We start from the raw sequence: 17,120 nt of genomic DNA on the forward strand, positions 1-17,120 counted from the left end.
TTCTCTCAAAAGAGTGATGAGGGAAGAGAAGCCTTAGTCGGTGGTGTCCCTTGTCCCACCTAAGCAGGCCTTAATATTATGCTGCATAGTATTCTAGTGTATTTTTTATATTTCTATGCTATGGATATTTTGCTTTATGTCATAATAGATCAATTGTGATAGGTAAATAAGCCTTATTATTGATATTAGCATAAGAGTAGAACATTTTGTTGGCTACTCTGTTGCCCAACATAATTTATGCTGTGACAGCAATTCCTCCTAGAAAGGTTCCTGATTGGTTCTCTATTAGCACTGCCCATTTTACAATGATGTCAAATCATGAATTATATTAAAGAATATAAATTAATAAAAAAAATGTAAAATTCATGGTATGTCAGCATGCATGCTACACCAGGTGGCATCACCATACATGTTATAAATGGCCATAATTCCTTGTAGGAACATCATATAACAATGATTATTATACCAGGGTGTTGCCAGAAAGCTCAGCTATTTTTCAGCAAGATAAAAATGAAAAATTTTTTTTTACTCCATGCACTCCACAGTCCAGGGACCCCTTAAAGAAATGGTGTTAAATACAAATAAATACGAGAATAATAGTGATGATGACATTGTGAACATTCTGAAATTCAAAACACTGCTGGCCCCAAGAGTTTTGGATAAAGGGATGGGGACTATATTATAATCAACCCATAAAGTGTTATCAGTGTACTTCCTTAATTATATAGTATAAAAAATTAAGTATGGTAACTAGGCATTTTGTCATTTAAGAAAAATACACATTCCTAAAATGTACATATTTATGGATATTAGAATTACAGTTCAATCTAGTTAAATAAAATAATGGCATAATTATAAATTTTTATTGTCTTTTTGTCATGATTAATAAAAGTGTTTCCCTCCAGGAAAAGTGTGTTTTCTGATAAGAGGTGAGGCCTAGAACCCGCTAGCCATTACCCATTTGTACAGTTCTTTGAAGGCTAAACACATCTCCATAATTCATCAGTAATGAGCACTTGAATTATATAGTACATATACTGTTTAACAAATGCATACCATAATACAATTATAATCACAGGTAAGTACTAAACCCACAGGGGTCATAAGTACCATAATTACCAGTACATCAAGAGCACAAAGCATGCTGTTACATTCTAGATTTGCATAAATTTATCCCTGGAGTTTCATTGCATTTTGGATCACTTACATTCACAAACAGCACTAAAGAGGATCATTTTAACTCCCGCTATCTCCCTTCAAGGAGATGGAATAGAATATTGTAATTCTGAAAATGCTCCTCTCTAATGCCTTTACACGAGTGACTAGCCCTTTATTATAAAGATAAATGCTAAACTCAAAAGGGACATACAGACTAGATCATACATGCTAACATGCCATTTTTACCTTTTCAAGGGAAAAAATGTTCATGTCAAGAATATCACTGTACAGTTGTCCCTCTGAAATACTCTTAAAAATAAGCTTATAATTTTATAGCGTTCATTATTTTATGCATTTTTTTTTTAAATGCTAGTGCACAGGAAATTGTAAAATATGTACAAATAAGATTGTATATACTACAAATATATAATTATCACCTTATCACTAGTTTTATTGTGCATTTCAGTTATTTCGGTAACCAGACACTGGATTTAAAGGATGTAATAACAATTTTTGAATGGTACATGTTCAGTTGTGTTCCATTTTACCTAAAGACTGGATTTTGAATTGCCTTTTTGTTTGTTTTTTGGACAATGGTGAAGGATTTTAGATCCAAGGAATTGAAGCTGTGCTGCTTGTCCTTTAATTAAAACCTGATTGCCTCCCATTCCCCAGGCACTGTATGACCCCAATGGGATTAGTGCTTCCCCATAAAAGGTAAGAATTGCCTAATAAGACATACAACACTTGAGCTAACATTTTTTTTTTTTAACCAAGTGTGAAAACTGGGTGCTTGCAACAATTTATTTTTCACTTCCTTAATACAACTATTTCTTTACAATGTAAAAAAAAATATTAGCATATACTAATAAAGTAACAAATACTGTCTGAAATGTAACAAATTTTAATTGAATGCAAAAGCACTGTGACAATTGACCCCATATCTAATGCAAAGACAATAATAATATACCAGCTTAACACTAAAGAGAATTCAGTAGCCATAGTTTTTTCATAGTGTTAGAACTGTTCTTAACCATAATAGTACAGTACGAATGGTATGTATATACTTACAACCAACTTAGGTAAACAAATTCATTGGCAGTGTTTGGATATTTTATTTAGGCTGCATTTCACTCACAGAGCTTTCAAGCTTTGGCAAAGCTCCCAGCCAGAAAAATGCACAAATGAAGTATCCAAATGTTCCAATTGTGTATTTACCTAAGATATATATGGCAATGAGATGCCCCTAACTATGAAATACTGTGTTGTTGGTACTCTACCTCTGATAAATATTTCAGGTTTACAGAATGTTAAAAACATCTATTAAGATAAGTCTGCTGGAGTATTTATCACATATTACATTTACTGGGGGAGGGGGGCCCTAAACCTATGGGGGTCATATGGCTCCTGGGGGTATGGGAGGTATTCATAGTCAATTCTTGGATCAAGAGCCCCTCACTGGCTATGTATTATAGTTTAAAATTTTAAATATTAAAAAGGTGAATTCATTATTTTAAAGGTGTTTATACCCAATAAAAGTTTGAATGATACAGAATTGCAACACCTTAAAATTAGTATTTGAAGTAGCAATATGATTTAGTGTAAAGAAGATTACAGTATCATAGATTTTTAATAAATTGCATTAATTGTTCAAGTTAAAGTACACAATTAAAACCTGTATGCTCTTTATTAAAAAAATATTACACCAAGATTTATTAGGTAGTTAATTTTTACACTACCTGAAAATTTGCCTTTTAACTATTCTAGTAGTATCAAAACATGCCAGAATCTGCATGAACTTCAGCTTATCTCTATAATTTCTGATGTGATAAATAGGAAAATATTACATCTGACAGTGTAATATTTTCTTTTTATACATATTAAGTATAATCTAACCTTTGTTTTTTTCCTCTGTATACAGCATCAGCCTTGCCAACAAAAGCAAGATAGATTTTACTGGTTTGACCATCAGATAATTGGTCATGGACTTATTACAGATTTAATATTTTCATATTTAAATACAAATAAGAGACCTGTTCCTGTGATATATTCAAGATTTTCAGCAAATTATAATCAAAGTAAGCACTAAACCCAAAAGGGTCAGAACTTTCAACAAAATACAAATGGAAGCATTGTTATAATATAGAAAATCCAGGCAACACAGCAAGATCTTTATATAATTTATTAGCATCTTTACATTCACAAAAATTTGTCTTAAGATTTACAGGTTTAAAATGAAGTGATTATCTTCGCTCTTGCTGCAAGTAATGACAAGTGCTGAGCCTACCTAGTCATGCATATTAACCCCTCCCCACCATTTTTGTCATCAGCATATTTTGCAATTTTAGATTCTACCCACCTTTTCAATATCATTTATTAAGTTCAGTACTGAATTACCCATACAGGGACTGATTCCCGAAGAACTCTGCTTTTAACATACAGCCACTCCGAGACTAGAGCAGAGCAAATATTTAACAATATTTTATGGCAGTGGTTCCCAAAGGGTGCAGTGTGGCAAGAGAGGATGGCAAGTGTGGCAGGAAGATTCAAGGATAATCAAAAACATCTAAACATTCACATATAGAAACCCACACTTGCCATCTTCTCTCGCTGCACCATGTAGCATGCCACACCCTCAGGGAACTACTGCTTTATGGTAACTTCTTAATAGTTTCTTCTCCATTCCCTCAGTCAGTTTTGGCAAGCACTTGACTTGCCAGTAAGCACGTATAATTTAAATGTATTAAGACTATTAATAATAGTTAATGTTGTAATTTATAGTAATGTGTACATTAGAAGTACTACAGTGGTACCTCAAATTTTGAACAGCTCCCAACTCAAACAATTATGTAAGTGTATTTTTGTAAGTGCATTTTTGGGGGTCTGAAACGGACTAATCTAATTTACATTATTCCTTATGGGAACAAATTCGTTTGGTAATGGCACTCGAACAGCCTTCTGGAACGAATTTCGGACGAAATTCAAGGTACCACTGTATGCCATATTTTTTGTATTAAATGTTTTATATGCAAATTAAAATATATAGATCTCCAAAAGTATATTTAAATAAAATATTTTCATTGCAATTTTGTAGTCTCCTTATAGCAACCCAAGTTAAAATTGTGGAATTAAAGATTGAAGTGCTAAAGTGTAAGAACATGTACCATATCTGGTGTTTAAGGGCAGCAGTTTGTCAGGTGAATAACATGACTGGTGACAATGAATAAGATGGAAAAAATTATATTCATGGGGAAGTGCAAATACAAGCAGTTGGGGGGGAGGGGGGGTTGCAAACAATGCCTGGGATGGAAAGGCAACTGGGTCTGATCTGAGGCAGGCAGCTTGAAATTGGAACAGCACTGACCGGGATAATCATTCATGCTATTTGAAAAAAAAAAAAAAAATATTGAAGATAAAATCAGCAAACACTATCACACTAAGCCAGCCTGATCAGAAGAGGATGGTAGCTCAAATTCCTTGGATCAAGAACTTGTCAAATTACCTCCCTTGATGGATAGTGGAATTTAAGGAAATAATTTAGTATGTGGCAAGTTACCTGGAGATGATTATGTTTAGGGGGAAGCACTCAAGTGGCTTGGGGTCATAAAACACATGGGAGAATGGGAAGCAACCAGGTTTGATCCAAGGGAAAGGCAGGTCCATTTCCTTTGAGCATGAGCCCTGTACAAGCATCAAGGAACCTCCCTCGAGGGATTTGCCTGGTGAACATATTTTACTATTTAAGTGTAGATAAAAAAATTAGATAACCCTTTCACTGTCCAGATCCCCCGTAAACGGTCCAAACGTATATATACGTTTTTACCGCTAGTGCCCCAAACGTATATATACGTTTTGTGTGTCCTACATTTAACATTGCCACGATAAGCCTGAGTCGCCTAGACATGTGAGAATGGGTGTGAGCACTCACTGTGCACCATATTAAAATAATTGGGGATGCCTGGGTACCATATGCTCTTTTTTCCTATTAAAAAACAACAATGTTTTTTTTCTCAAAAAAGTTGGGGCAGTACTGTAGTGAACGTATATATACGTTTGGACCGTTTACGGGTTAATATTGCTCTGCCCACTTTAAAAAAAATCTAATATTGATAGAAATTTTTCTTAAGGTATTGGCACCAAGAGTAAAAAATTTGATGGAAAACTTATGGAACTAAGTATGTGCAAATTCAGCAGTCTCAGCGCAATTTATGCATTGGTGATCGCCTGCCGAGTCCTATTTTAAATTAATTATGTTGCTCAATTTGATCTAATTCTTGGCTATTTCACTAGTATGCCTTCCCTTCTATTAACTGAGGACAAGACACCACCCATTCAACTATTGCAACTACCTCATAAAGTGCCCAGAATTCAGTAATTTGGCACATTTATACACAATTCAAAAACAGATTCCAAAATAAAACTATGTAAACTTTCCTGCCACTAAATTATCGTAATAAAAACAAAGTGCTAAACTTGTACCCCTGTCATTAAAACACCACTTTCTCTGTTCATTAAACATGTCCCTAGGCCTCTCCTATATTACACTCTTCCATTCTGAATTCTTAACCTTTTCAGTGTTGGTCCTGTTGTATGAGGGCTTTGAAGTTGGTGTCTGTCCCATAGTATGATGCCATGAGCTCAGCTCTTTCAGATAAGCTATGAGCAGTAAATCTGAGTTTAGAGATGAGAGAATGAGTATGTATGTGTAAGTGTGCACTATATAAAAAAAAACCTGCTGCATGCAGTGCACAAGGCAAAAAAACTGCAACCGTGTTTGTGGTTTAAAACAGCGACTTTGCAGTGTATTTTCGTGTGGGTTTTTATGGCTCTATTCTAGGTTTCTTGGTCTCATTTGATAGAATGGAAGATATATTACAGAAATAGAGATGATTTTGATTAGTTTCAAGACAAAGTAGCTTGAAGTTGAGCTCAAAGTAGTGAAAATGTTTGATTTTTTGCAGACATTCCAGAGTACACAAATGATATCGCTTGTCTAATACACATCCAACTGGCCAGTCTAATGCATATTTAGGAACACACTGACCTCATTTATACAATTACAATAATGCAGCAGTCTGCATAAATTTTCTATTTTTTGTGAATAAAAACTTCAAAATGAAAAGCAAGCGTAATAATATAAGAGGGGCCTCAAAATGTGACTGAGTAGTAGAGGAAATGTTTATTTAATGCCGGGAAAGTCTACTGTTTATTTTGGACCTTATTTTCAAATTGGCAATTGTTTAATTGTGTGAAATTGGCCAAATTACCCATCTCTGATCACTTTATTGAATAGTTGAAATATGTAAATGCACGGTTTCTTGTACTCATTCGATAGAATAGGAGGAATACTAGTGAAATAGCTACGAATTTGGTTGATTGGAACAATGGAATTGGCCAAAATAGTGTAAATTGGGCAAAATTGCCGATGCATAAATATTGCCAAGACCACTACCTTCAAAAGAGCTCGATTCCACAAGTTTTCCATCAAATTTCGTACTTTTGGTTTCGTTATCTTGGGAAAAAGATCATCATTTCATAATTATTTTTTTTTTTTTTTACACTTTAACCCCGGGAGCAAGTTTGCAAGCAGAGGTCGCAACACTGAAATGGTTAATCACACAAAAATAGAAGATTTACTTTATTTCTTGGGACAATAAAATACAACCAGGAATGACTAGTTATGATTTATGGTGCCCCATTAACTGAATTATAACTGCTTTCTACTACCTTCTATAACTAAACCAACAAGAATCTCCAGGACAAGTGCCTCATTACTTGACCATATCTGGACCAACACGATATCTCCACTACAAACAGGTATAATCACAGACAACACTACAGACCACTACCCCACCTTTCTCATAACCACATAACCAAGCATGGTGTTACGACGAGTGTCACTAAACTGCTGACAGTGTAGGAATGGAGTGACTCTTGATGATCATGCACTTCTGCAGGGAACCCTGGCTTTGTTTTCACTGTTACACATAAACATGCATGTCTGTATCTGTATTTGTCTGTCTGTTTAGCTCTGCTTATCTGTCTTTCTGTGCCTGTGTGCGCATCTCGGTCTGTCTGCCTGTGTGTGCGCACGTCTCGGTCTTTCTGTCTGCCCGTGTGTCTCGGTCTTTCTGTGTCTCAAGTCTGTTTGCCTGTGTTTCTTGGTCTGCCTGTGTATCTTGGCCTTTCTGTCTGCCCATGTTTGTGCGTCTGCTTATCTCAGTCTCAGGGAGCGGCTTGTAAACCAACAGGTATTACATACAATGCAGTCATCACGTCTGATTCGTGAAAATGCGTATTACTTGCCAGTCATGCTTATTATGTCATATCTACAAGCACTGTATAGCAATTTGCCTGGAATTTTTGGGTTATCCTAGGTAAGTTACACTATGTATAATAACTGTACTTGTGTGTACATGTGAGAGACAGTGATAGATATATATAAACACAGACAGATACAGAGACAGCCAAAGTCAGTCAGCCACCCAGCCAGCCAAATACGTATTACACATGTACCAGAATCGTTTCTCTTTACTTAGGGCATAGGTTATGACACTAGGGCAGGATGACACTACTAGAGGTATCAAAAATGAAAGTATATCGCACAAACATTACACATGGGTTATTATCGAGGTTTTTGATATTTCCTCGACCACTTGTGGCCACATCCATCACTTTTCTCTTAAAAGCGGTGTTAATACGACACGACATCAATGAATCCCTGGTGTTTATCACGCTATTTGCTCTGGCTGGCACTCAATTGAACTGGTGCTCCAACAAGGAACTAAGTGGTCCCAGATTTTTTTAATACTGAGCAAACGGAGTGTTAAGACCCATTCTATACATACTGACCAGGCATCTCAGGCCAATCATGCCAAATTTGGAGGCTATAAAAATAAAACGTGGGTCTACGTTTGGACAGTTTAAGGGTTAAATCAAAATTGTAATTACACATTGTAACCTTTGCAAAGAAATATTTTTTCCTTTTTTTAACCCATAAACCAGACTGGGGGTCTGTTTAATGGCAAAAATCAAACATTTCTGCTACTCTGAGCTCGATTTCAAGCTAATTATGGTCCTGAACCAATCTAAAATCACTTCTATTTCAGTAGTGTCTTCCAATCTATCAACTGACACCAAGAAATCACAGTCAGTTTGACTTTTCCCATCATACACTATGTGGGGGCATTTTTTTTTTTTTTTTTTTTTTTTTTTTTTTATACTGTGCACACTCACCACACAGACCCATTCTCTCACATCTAGGCCAAAATTTACTGCTCACAGCTTATCAGAACCAAGCTCATGACAAAACTTTGCGAGGGACCCTGGCCTAATGATTTATTTCTATGTGACGGCCACTGAAAGGGTTAAAGAATGAGTTTGGGCTAGTGCCACACGAGAGAGAAAAGGGACAGTGAATGTATTATTTCATGTAATCAGAAGCCTTCTATGGGTCTTAACCAGGCAATGGGAAGTAATTAGGTTTAAAACAAGGAATGGGAGGGTAGCTCTAATTTCTTGGATCAAGAGCCCTTCACAAGCATCAAGGCACTCCTGAAGTTATCCCATTGTGTGGGATCATGAGGGAAGCAATTTGGAGAGTCATGACCGCTCCATTTAAATATGCAATTATACCTTACACTTTTTTTCTTAACACACCAGCTGTCTCCCACAGAGGCAGGGTGACCCAAAACAGAAGAAACAATTTGCCCATTATTCATTCAATTGCTGTCTTGCCAGAAGTGTGCTGACACCTCAGTGTGTAGGACCCTCCAAACAATACATTTCCACCTTTCCTTCAAAGTGAAGGCATTACTTCCCTCCGCTAGGACTCATCCAGCTAACCAGATGAGCCAGAACAATTTACTTAATCAGCACTTTGTAAACATATCAGTTTCTAACACTGTCAAATTTACACTGTCAACTTGCTATAGTCATGACCAATTCACTCTTATTACATAAATCTTAATTCCAAAGTAAAATTATTCAAAGTATTTTTGACTTTCCACAATCCATATCCATAATTTATTCAGGGTGCATGTTTAGTAAACTGGAACAGTCAACTGGCTGACTATGGCTCATGTGTCTTGCAATCATAAGATTTAAATGTTTTACTGTAGTTTATGATCAAGTCAGTCACCAAAATTTTTTAGGTTAATGTGTGGAATTCAGCATTTCATTTAGTTGTAAAAGGATTAGTACTTAGTGGAAATGTGTACTCATAATTTTCCATGGCACTTTAAAGTAAATTGTAGTACCACCAAAGTCCCTCCCCCCCCCCCCCCTTTTTTTTTTTTTTTTTTTTTTTTTACATAGTCATTTTTTTGCAATTTATCTAGGCATTATGAAAAAGATTTTAGTATTTAATGATTCTTGTAGGATTAATGTTCACCATGTTTTCCTAGTCATCTGGAAATGTTATTCAACCATTTTATAAAAAGAGATGTTTTGGCAAGGTTTACAGTGCTTTTAACCCTTTGAGGGTCGACAGGCCATCTCCGAAACTCGTTCTCAGGGTTGGCCAAATTTAAAAAAAAAAAAAAAAATTATTTTCTCTTATGAAAAGATAGAGAATCTTTTCCCGATCATAAAGACACCAAAAGTTTGAAATTTGATAGAAAACTTACGGAATTATGCTCTCGCAAAGTTAGCGGTCTCGGCGATGTTTACGCATCGGCGATTTTGCCCACTTTGAGCCCCATTTTCGGCCAATTTCACTGTACTAGTCGACAAAAAACATGAATATTTCGCTAGAACTCCATTTTTTCTATCGAATGGGTGCAAGAAACCACCCATTTATGAAATTCAACTATCCAGTACAGTGGTCAGAATTTAGCAATTTTGCCAATTTCACACAAATTTCAAAAGATGCCAATTTCCGAATAAGGTCCAGAATAAACAAGAAAGACATTCCTGGCACTAAAATGACATTTCCTCTAGTCATTAGTCACGTCTCAAGGCCCCTCTTATATTCTTTTGCTTTCCACTTTGAATTTTTATTTTCACAAAAAATATAAGATTTACTGTTATGCAGACTACTGCATTAGTGTAAAAAATGGTATAAATATTATTGGTGCACTTGTGAAAGAATATTAGACTCACCAGTTGACGTGTATTGCACGCTTGGCACGATTTGTTTACTTTTGAAGTTTGGTAAAAATCGAACACTTCTGCTACTTTGAGCTCAATTTCAAGGCACTTTTCATTGTAAAACCAGTCAAAATCACCTCAATTTCTGTAATATGTCTTCCATTCTATAAAATGAGACCAAGAAAACTAGAATACAACAATAAAAACCATACGAAAATACACTGCAAAGTCGCTGATTTATTAAAAAAAAAATGGTCAAAGTTTTTTTTTTCTCATTATGCACTGTGTGCTGCAGGATTTTTTTTAGACTGTGCACACTGACCACATAGACCCATTCTTTCATATGAAGGCCTACCAGCTTTCTCCCACTAGATTTGAGGCCGCTAGAATTTATGAGTACTAGTACGTCAAAAACCCCTACGCGTAAGACGTACTAGTACGACCAAAACCCTCAAAGGGTTAATTATGGTCTGCAGTATTTTGACACTGTAGATAGATTAGTTCTGGATCAACAATTAGCAGGATTTAATAGTATTTTGTGTGTCATGTTAATACCCAATAATTTACAACTAGAAATTAAAAGTTTTGTGGGCATTCAAAGGAAATCTAAGCTGTATTAAAATTATTCTAATCTCTGCCTACTTTGTATTACAACAGCTTTTTGAGGATAATTTTACTCAGGGTTCAACAGAAATCTACATCTTTTAAATATACCCTTTATTAGGCAAATTTAATAAAATATGCTCTGTATCAAATTGTAATGGACCTACTACATTCTACTGACGTACCGAATATTACCAGCACAAGAATCTAAAGTGGAAGATATTAACCATAATTTAGTAAAATTATTGTACAAACATTTTCATTTAAACTTTCCAGGTTTGTACATTGGACACAGGGCGGTACACTGACACCTGAAATGGTCTTGTCAATAGAGTAGGCCAAGTTAATCAACTTCGTCAAGCATAAAGTATAAACTTGCACCCATTAATTATACAACTTAACTTCAATAATAAATAATGCCAATAGCAACTAATCCAATGAATTTACATTCACAAATCCTATAGGAATGTAGGGGTTATTCAAGATGTGATGACTTAACTATTCTCTGGGTCTGCAGCAAATTTTGCCAATGAATTGCCATTGGGCATCATGTGCAAGAAAAACTTGTGCAATAAGATGAGCAGCTTGGCACTTGCAAGGACAGACCAGTGTCCACTTGTTACTTTACAAGTTATGAGCACCACAACAAAACAGTTACTTACGTATTTCCAATTTCTTAACTTGTAACAGTGTTTATCCACCAAGGTTTTATTTTTAACCAAGGCAATATCTTTCCCTGAGAATATACAATTAATATTGCCACCCTCCCACATAATACAAATGCTAAGTCTGTTATACTGTACCGATCAGTTATTACATCACAGTTTACCACCACTGTGGCAATCTTGTTCATAGCACTAGACATCACTAGTGCATGGCTGCTAGCACTAGTCTATGCACATTCTTCTATAGTAGCTACCAATTAAACTGCCAACATCTGTGACTGCTTCCATCATTGTTCCCTGCCGTGGGGGTTCCTCACACACTTCAAATCCATAAGTGAAATGTTCTGGAAATTTAAAAAGAATTAGTACCAATTTTCAGAAATGTTTGATATTTCATTTAAGAGGAAAAAAAAAAAAAGGCTCAACTCTGCAAACAAACTTAAAACCATCATGCACACAGTGGTAATACATCAAGCAGTTATGTTAGATCTGGCTTGGTAGAAGTTAAATAAACACTTCATGCTGCATTAACCTCCATACAATGGCATGCAGAGGGGGGCAGAATGAGCAAGAAAAATGTTAAGTCCACCACAATACTGCCAGATAAATCAATCACCTGACTCAGCAGTTGTGAACAATATTGCACAAATGTTTCTGCAGGCGCGATATTTGATCACAAATTTTCAGAGTAAATAATTTTCTGGGCGGCTTACTGCATCCATATAGACGAGATTCTGTATGGAAACAAAACATCTGAAAGTACTTGTGTATTATCAAGCTCAATGGCAAACATTATGTACTGATGTTCATTAAAACATGAGAAATGAAGACCCATAAAATTATACTACATACACTATATTTATTGTCAAACTAATCAATCCAGATATCTGCAAGTAGCACAGCTTTTATAAAGCTTCTCTAATGCAATTTTTCATCATTAGCGAATACTGCATAGAAAGGATACCAACAGCTGTAGCCCAGGGGTAAGAGTCACTCCTCTCATCACCTGAGGTCTAGGGACTGAAGCCCTGGACTGAAAAGGATATTTTTAATTTTTGGAATAGAAAGGTCTTCATAATACATGCTATTCAATTTTTGATGCATTTTTTAAAAGGCATTTATGAAAAATTGCACTAAATAGGAGAAGTTTCTTAAGCTCTTAAGAGCTGACTGTACTCTAAGCAGAAATACAAAACGTACATCATTTTCAAGGCATTTTTAGTATTAAAGAGCCCTTGCTCAAGAAAATTACAGGGCACTACAACCACGTTCACAAATGTGGAAAAAACCACCATATACATTTTAAAAATTGTAGACATACTCAAAATGTACTCCCTTAATCAGAAGCAATTCATTATTTTTTGTTACTCTTTGATAGCTGATAGTGTTGCCAGAGTAATTACACTGAGACCAAGTAGTATAAGTCATCTTTTGTAACAATTACAATTTATACAAGTGAAAACTATGCTTCATTAATATTCTGCAATAATGTGGTCTTAGGATATCTGTCATCTTTGCAGTAACAGCAAAGATGCTCACTTGTAGCACCTCTTAAACCACCTTTTACCATTAATAAAAATACACAGTATTACAAGTTTGTATATTAATTCATCTCAGTTTTAAGATTTTGAATTTATGGATGGCAACAAACTCTCCAGTCTTCCTAGTCGTATCCACAAGGCATTAATAGCTTCACAATCTGGGTGTTAGCATGACCACCCAATGGCCATATGTACAATTACTGCACTGTTATTGCCTTATTAATCTTAACTTAGTCTGTAGTTTTCCCGAAATGCTCTGCATATAAAGGGGCTTTTGGTATGTACACCCAATTGTTATACTCCTTTGTACAAACATTTATCATGCTACTTTCATTATTATTATTCACAGTGGTAGTTACCTTTTCATGAAGTTAAGAGTAAATGCTTAATTTATATTTTTTGGTTCACACGTTTTCTCTCAGTCAAGGTCTCAAGACTGCATATATGAACACTGTACAATGATGATAAACCCTGAAGCTTTTGAGGGTTGAAAGTCAATCAATTATTTATCAGTTCTTATAACTGTGGCAGTTCCAGCTGCATCAAGTGAGCAGCTGGAACTGCTCACTTGATGCAGAAAGTGATGCTGTTTTGTATGAAACAGACAAGAGCATATAACCCTAATCTAGTCTCACTCAACACTTGTTAATGAAGAGCTTGCAAAAGTAGCAACCTGGATGACTGTCAAACATACAATGAACAGACAAAACTATCTTAACTTGTAACGTCTATAGACATATTATTCAGCTCCAGCGACATCTATAGATATCTGTACCTCCAGCGCCTCCAGACATGTCTAGCTGCAGCATTTTCAGACATTTGTAGCTCAAGAAATGGGTCCAACGAAACATTATGCTTAACAACATCCTTATTGCTAAACATAATGAGGGAAAATTCCTGGGTCTACACCTTGACAGCAACCTGAAATTAAACACCCATATCCAACACATAACAAAAAGTATTTAAAACAGTTAGCATCCTCTCAAAGATAAGTTACTATGTACCACAAACAGCACTACACTATACCACTCACTGATCTACCCCTACCTCAACTATGCTATCTGTGCCTGGGGTTCCACAACGGCGAATCACCTAAAGTTAATAATAACCCAACAAAAAGCTGTAGTGCAAATGATCAAAATCCACAGCTAGAAAAAAAACACCCCCACTTTTCAAAGAACTAAACCTACTCACTATACAAAACATTCACTCGTACTACTCTGCCACCTACATTTACAGAACAATCAATTCTAACATAAATCCCAACCAGAAGCACTCTTGACAGTTGCAATAGGACCCATGGACACAATACAGGCACAAAAATCTCTGACATTCCCCTTATCAGGCTAAATCTTTTCAAAAACTATGTACATAAAAGGACCCAAAATCTGGAAAACTCTTCTAAAAATATCCAGAACCACTGGCTGAGCTGGCAATTTTAAAACTACAGTTAGAAAACACCTTATCTCCTTAATCTATCCTCACCCATCATAAATATGTAAAAACTATATGTGCATTTGCTCAATATTGAACTTGGTTAAAACATTATAATCAATATATACTTACTCTCAATATCTTGTTATCCTCTCAAATGTTCATCATCCCACACGGCGAGGGCCTGGGTTCGATTCCCAGGCTGGGAATCGAACCCAGGCCCTCGCCTTGTGAAGCGAGAGCTTTAACCACCAGGCCACAAGAGCCCCAGTGGTTAGCTCTTCCCTGTGGTTGTCCACTAACTCTCACAACAAGCACAAAAAACAATGGATTATTACGAAATGTTTCGGATGAACAAGCTGGGTGATGCTCACTCAAGAAAAAAAGGCAGACCGAGTCATGAACACAAGGGATGCTTAGTGTGGGTGCTCAATTCCAGGAAATGAGCAGGCAGACGAGTTTGGTACAGACCATTTTTAACTGTACGAAAACTGAGCAGATGTACGAAAACTGGGACAAAATTGACGAAAAAAGTAGTTAAACACTGAATCGTATGAAAACTAGGGCATATGAAAACAGGTTCCACTGTACTTATTAGCCTATCCTTTGTTCACACTAAGAGTAGACCATTCACTTACAGGTGGCGGTACCTAGAATTCATACCAAACTCCCCAACCACACACAGGTGAATACTTGTGTAGTAGCTCTTTGAATGTCCAACTCGCTGTGCCGATGCCCTCGTGTGTTTCTTAATAAATAAATAAATACACCTACCATCCGACTTACAACCGAGTTCAGTCGTAAGTCGAAATGGTCGTAAGTCGAACTTTACTACTGAATATCAATAAAACATTTTTGTAATGACTATTTTGTTTTATTTTGGTATTTCATGTTTTACTTTATTTTTTATGTTGTAAGTACTGTATTTTATACTGTAAGGTTTAGGATAAACACTGTGTACAACACAAATAGATGTTTATTTCCCAGAAATTTGGCATAAAAAACACGGTCGTAAGTCGAGTGGTCGTAAGTCGGATGGTAGGTGTATAAATTAAATTTATTTCATAGGTAGTAGGTTGGTAGACAGCAACCACCCAGGGAGGTACTACCGTCCTGCCAAGTGAGTGTAAAATGAAAGCCTGGAATTGTTTTACATGATGGTAGGGTTGCTGGTGTCCTTTTTTTCTGTTTCATAAACATGCAAGATTTCAGGTACGTCTTGCTATTTCTACTTACACTTAGGTCACACTACACATACATGTACAAGCATATATATACATACCCCTCTGGGTTTTCTTCTATTTTCTTTCTAGTTCTTGTTCTTGTCTATTTCCTCTTATCTCCATGGGGAAGTAGAACAGAATTCTTCCTCTGTAAGCCATGCGTGTCGTAAGAGGCGACTAAAATGCCGGGAGCAAGGGGCTAGTAACCCCTTCTCCTGTATACATTACTAAATTTAAAAGGCAAAACTTTCGTTTTTCCTTTTGGGCCACCCCACCTCAGTGGGATACAGCTGGTACATTGAAAGAAAGAAGAATATAAATTTATTTATTTACTGTGCTTCTTTCATTGGTGACACACTGAATTGCACTTCATTCTTTCTTGGGGACATGTGGCAACACTGCCTATACCACACTAGGCCTGCTGCCTCCCTCTCCTGCCACTAATATCACTTTCAAGTTGTCTTATTAAATTGTGGCTCTTACCTCCCTTTTGTGACTTAGGGCACCTTGTAAGTCACAGCAGGGGTTATTCACTGACCCTGACATGTTCAAAGATTCCTGCAGTATCCTTGGGTAGGCCACAAAACACTAATTCACCGAGAATTAATGTTGATGTTACTTTCATGCAGGTGTGCATGCACATACATATAACTATAGGAATCAAAATTGTAAAAAAAAGTTCCAAAGGTTTGACTTCTTTCATGGAATTGGCTTTTAACAAGAAGCCTCCTGCTCCTTTAAACAGTGGTAAACTGCATTCAGGAACTGGCTGTTTGTGTGGCTTACTAGATTGCATATCCTAGGAACACTACTAATCTCTTGACTCATTTATGCTTCTGATTTAAGTATTGTCTACAAGTATGCTGTGCCCATTTCAAAAGTGTCAAAAAAAAATTCCTTTATGCAGTAATTAGTACTTGTATGAACAAAGCTAACAAATGTGATGGGAGGGGGGGGGGGGTTAAGCTACTGGAATCATTATATATGATAAGTGACAATTCACTGGTCAACAACCAAAATGCTTCCGAGACCAGCGTAGCAATTTCCAACTAATTTTAGGTCACTGATAATGAATGTCATGGTTAAAATTTTTAGCTCTACTTTTCAATATACACCTACATGTCACAACAGGTTACAACAGGCTTGTGGCAGTGTGTTTCTTACCACACTCAAGTCTCACTTCCTTTCATTATTGTTCCAGCAATCATAGAAGGTGGTTGTGATGTGCAAGTTTATATTTTGAGGTGAAAAGTGGGCGATTTTCTTTGCCAAACATTTTTTAAACTTATAATAAATATTCACTGAGCAAGCTACTGATATGCATGTGAAGCATATTTTATTTTCCTACTGAATGATATAAATACTTCTGCTTAGCTGTCATGCTATGTATTATGATGATTAATCAA

At 36.1% G+C, this 17,120-nt stretch overlaps 1 protein-coding gene across 1 annotated transcript in view; it reads right to left on the minus strand.

The window, feature by feature from the left end:
* Positions 1 to 849: 849 nt before the first annotated feature.
* The window catches only part of LOC128699200 (alpha-tocopherol transfer protein-like), a 125,150-nt gene continuing 108,879 nt past the window's right edge, over positions 850 to 17,120 (minus strand). Inside the window, exon 9 of the mRNA XM_053791784.2 lies at positions 850 to 11,860. Within this exon, the coding sequence (XP_053647759.1) occupies positions 11,739 to 11,860 (122 nt within the window). The 3' untranslated portion in view covers positions 850 to 11,738. The remainder of the gene's footprint in view (positions 11,861 to 17,120) is intronic.

Source organism: Cherax quadricarinatus, chromosome 54 (genome assembly GCF_038502225.1).
Source record: "Cherax quadricarinatus isolate ZL_2023a chromosome 54, ASM3850222v1, whole genome shotgun sequence".
NCBI lineage: Eukaryota > Metazoa > Arthropoda > Malacostraca > Decapoda > Parastacidae > Cherax > Cherax quadricarinatus.